We start from the raw sequence: 4,050 nt of genomic DNA, 5'->3' as shown, positions 1-4,050 counted from the left end.
AGCCGGGTTCAGGGGACACAGGGGCAGGGACACCAGCCGGGGGACACCAGGATGGGCACTGGGGGTGCCGGGACGGGGGACAGCAGCTCCCACCCTGGGGACACCGGAGCAGGGGACGCAGCAGGAGGGGGTGACACCAGCGCCACGGGGGGCGACCGAGGCCACCAACTCGTCACGGGGGTTGGGGACACTGGGCCGGGGCAGACAGAGGGACACGGGGGGCAGGGGGACGGGGACGGGGGGGTCACCGGGCACTGGGCAGGGAGGTGGCACCCAGGCCACTGGCACCCGGCCAGGCCCCGGGGCCACCGCTCGGGGCATCCTGTTCTGCCAGATGACAAACCCGGCCTGTTTGTTTTGGCCTTTTGATGATATAGAGATAAATTCATATATTTATATATTTATATATCTATATATTTATATATTTATGTCTATTTTGAGCGCGGCCTCACGCGACACTGTTGCCCAAGAGCTTCCTCTTTCCGTCCCGCCGTCCGTCTTTCCGTCCACTCCTTGACGCAACCGCCCCCCTCGTCCCTTCCCTAGGGATTCACCCCCCCGCAGGGGAGTGACCCGCTGTGATTTATTTATTTATTCCCGGGAAAACAAGATTTTTGGGGGGGAAATGGGAGGAAAAAAGGAAATAGTTTAGAAAAAAGGAGCTGGGAATGGGGTGATCCCAAGGGATGGTCCCGCAGGTACCGGGGGCTGACGCTGCTGCTCACGTTCCTGTGCTACACCAGCTACCACCTCTCGCGCAAGCCCATCAGCATCGTCAAGGTGCCGGGGCGGGGGGACACCCTGGGGACACCTCGGGGACACCCTGGGGGACACCCTGGGGAGAGCCTAGGGACACCCTGTAGAGACCCTAGGGACACCTTGGGGACAACATGGGGACACCCTGGGGAGAGCCTGGGGACACCTTGGGACACCCTCAGGACACTCTGAGGACACCTCGGGGACACCCTGAGGGACACCCTGGGGACACTTGGGGTCACCTCGGGGATGCCCCAGGACACCCTAGGGAGACCTTGGGGACACCCAGGAGATGTCCCGGGACATCCCAGGAACACCTCGGGAATGCCACAGGGACACCTTGGGGGTCACCCTGGGGACACCCTGGGGGACACCTCAAGGACACCCTGGGGACACCCCGGGGACACCTTAGGGATACCCTAGAGACACCCCCGTGACACCCTGGGGTCACCCCAGAGACACCTTGGGGATACCTCAGGAATGCCCTGGGGGACACCCTAGAGACACCCTGGGGGACACTCTAAAGACACCCTGGGGACACCCTGGGGACACCCTAGGGATACCCTAGAGACACCCCCGTGACACCCTGGGGTCACCCCAGAGACACCTTGGGGATACCTCAGGAATGCCCTGGGGGACACCCTAGAGACACCCTGGGGGACACTCTAAAGACACCCTGGGGACACCCTGGGGACACCCTGGGGGGCGTCCCGGGTCACCCTGAGGAGACCTGGGGGACACCCTGGGGACACCCTGGGGGACACCCCAGTGACACCCTGGGGACACCCTGGGGACACCCTGGGGACACCCCGGGGACACCCTGGGGACACCAGGGGACACCCCTGTGACACCCTGGGGACACCAGGGGACACCCTGGGGACACCTTGGGGACACCCCCATCCTCATCCTCGCCACCAGAGCCAGCTGCACCGCAACTGCTCGGCGGCCGAGCGCCGCGACGGCTCCAACGGCACCGGCGACTGCAGCTGGGCGCCCTTCGGTACGGATCCCGCTCCGGGCTCATCCCGGGAATCCAAATCCCCCCCCCCCCTTTCCCCTTCCTTCTCCGGCGGCCGCTCCGGGGGCCAAAGGGCGCCGGCGGCACCGGAACGTCGCCCTCTCCAGACGGGGACAACTACAAGGAGCTTTTCGGCGCCCTGGATAACGCCTTCCTGGTGGCCTACGCCGTGGGAATGTTCGTCAGGTGCGGCCGGGAAAAGCGCCCCGGCTCCCTCCTTTCCTTCCCTTTCCCCCCCCTTTCCATCCCCTCTTTCCCTCTCTTTCCATCCCCTCTTTTCCCCTCTTTCCATCCCCTCTTTCCCTCTCTTTCCATCCCCTCTTTCCCCCTCTTTCCATCCCCTCTTTCCTTCTCTTTTCCTCTCTCTTTCCTTCTCTTTCCATCCCCTCTTTCCTTCTCTTCTCCCCCCATTTCCTTCCCCCATTTCCTTCTCTTCCCCCCTCTATTTCCATCCCTTCCCCCTCCATTTCCACTTTCCCTCCATTTTTCCCTCTCTAATCATCCTTCAATTATTTCTATTTCCCTCCATTTCCCCTCTTATTTCCCTTTATTTCCCCTCTATTTCTCCCCATTTCTCTCATATTCTTCCCTATTTCTCCCCTATTTCCTCTTATTCCCCCTTCTATTTCTCCCCCATTTCTTCCTCATTTCCCTCTTCCTCCCCTTATTCCTCCCCTATTTTCCCCTCCATTCCCTCCTTATTTCCATTTCCTCCCCCTCCCCTCTATTCCTTCCCCTATTTCCCCCTTTTCTTCCCTCTATTTTCCTTACTTCTCCCTCTACTCTCCCATTTTCCTCCATTTCCCCTCCACCTCTTCCCTATTCCCCCTATTTCTCCCCTATTCCCCCATTTCCTCCCCATTCCCCCTCCACTTCCCCAAATCCCTCCGCTTATTTCCATCTATTCCTTCCCTCTTTCCTCCTCTTCCCCCCTATTTCCACCTATTTCTTCCCCATCCCTTTCCCCCCAATTCCCTCTCCGTTCCCCCCCACATTTCCCCCTATCCCTTTCCCCGCCATTTCTCCCCTTTTCCCTGCTCCATCCCGTTTTCCCGCTATCCCGCAGCGGGATCTTCGGCGAGCGGCTGCCCCTGCGCTACTACCTCTCCAGCGGGATGCTCCTCAGCGGCCTCTTCACGGCGCTCTTCGGCCTCGGCTACTTCTGGAACATCCACGTGCTCTGGTACTTCATCATCATCCAGGTGAGGCGCCCTCTTCCCAAATCCCACGCTTTTCCGATAGGAAAAAAAAAAAAAAAAGGAGCATATTCCTTGCGGAAGGGATCGCAGAGGACGGATTCACTCGTGGGATGAGTTGGCAGCGCCCGGCTAGGTGGGGCGCGTGGGCGTCGAAACCGTCCCGCTTCCCTAATTGCTCCGACCTGGTTTGGCAACAGCCGGAACGGCCGGCGCCCGCCTGCCGGAATTTGGGATGCGGGCCCCATCCCGCTTGGAATTTGCGGCTGTATCCGCAGGGCCTTTTTGGGAAGAAATCCCCCCAAATCCGGGCGTTGGGGCCCCGCGGGAGCGCTCGGCCTCCCCGAGGCCGAATCCAGCTTGGGAATTGCCTTTTCCCGCTGTTTTCTCCCGCAGATCTGCAACGGCTTGGTGCAGACGACGGGCTGGCCGGCCGTGGTGGCCTGCGTGGGCAACTGGTTCGGGAAGGGCAAGTGAGTCGGCCTTCGGCCTCGGGACGCCTCCGCGGCGCTCCGGCCGCTCAGCCGGCCCTTCCCGCAGGAGAGGCCTCATCATGGGCATCTGGAATTCCCACACGTCCGTGGGCAACATCCTGGGCTCCCTCATCGCCGGCGCGTGGGTCTCCTCGGCGTGGGGCCTCTCCTTCGTGGTGCCTGGCGTCATCATCGCCTCCGTGGGCCTCATCTGCTTCTTCTTCCTCGTGGAGCGTGAGTGGCGCCCGCGGCTCCGGATGGACGTTCCCGAGCTTCCCGTCCTTGCCGGCGCTGGAGGGGACGTCGGGAAGCCGGGCGAGCCCTCACGGAGCGGCCTCTCTCCTTGCAGATCCCGAGGACGTTGGCTGCAGCCCGCCTCTGCACCACGTGAGTGGCCTCCAAAGCGGGAAGAACACCCGGATTGGGTGGGAATGGGGCACCCTGGAATAGACCAGGAGGTCTGTTCGGCGCTTGGTGGCTGGTTTTGAGGAGCTCCGGAGAAGGAGACTCCACAGAGCAGGTTTTGAGGAGCTCCAGAGGAGACTCCACAGAGCAGGTTTGAGGAGCTCTGGAGAAGGAGACTCCACAGAGCAGATTTGAGGAGCTC

General features: G+C 61.5%; 1 protein-coding gene across 1 annotated transcript in view; it reads left to right on the top strand.

Moving 5' to 3' along the window:
• Window positions 1-1,881: 1,881 nt before the first annotated feature.
• The window catches only part of SLC37A2 (solute carrier family 37 member 2), a 6,486-nt gene continuing 4,317 nt past the window's right edge, over window positions 1,882-4,050 (top strand). Inside the window, exons 1-5 of the mRNA XM_026048037.1 lie at window positions 1,882-1,960; window positions 2,841-2,976; window positions 3,367-3,443; window positions 3,511-3,677; window positions 3,793-3,830. Of these exons, the coding sequence (XP_025903822.1) occupies window positions 1,950-1,960; window positions 2,841-2,976; window positions 3,367-3,443; window positions 3,511-3,677; window positions 3,793-3,830 (429 nt within the window). The 5' untranslated portion in view covers window positions 1,882-1,949. The remainder of the gene's footprint in view (window positions 1,961-2,840; window positions 2,977-3,366; window positions 3,444-3,510; window positions 3,678-3,792; window positions 3,831-4,050) is intronic.

This window comes from Nothoprocta perdicaria, unplaced genomic scaffold (assembly GCF_003342845.1).
Source record: "Nothoprocta perdicaria isolate Ctin4 unplaced genomic scaffold, notPer1 scaffold_509, whole genome shotgun sequence".
NCBI lineage: Eukaryota > Metazoa > Chordata > Aves > Tinamiformes > Tinamidae > Nothoprocta > Nothoprocta perdicaria.
Note: the sequence above shows the minus strand (reverse complement) of the source record. Positions and strands in the feature narration are given on the sequence as shown.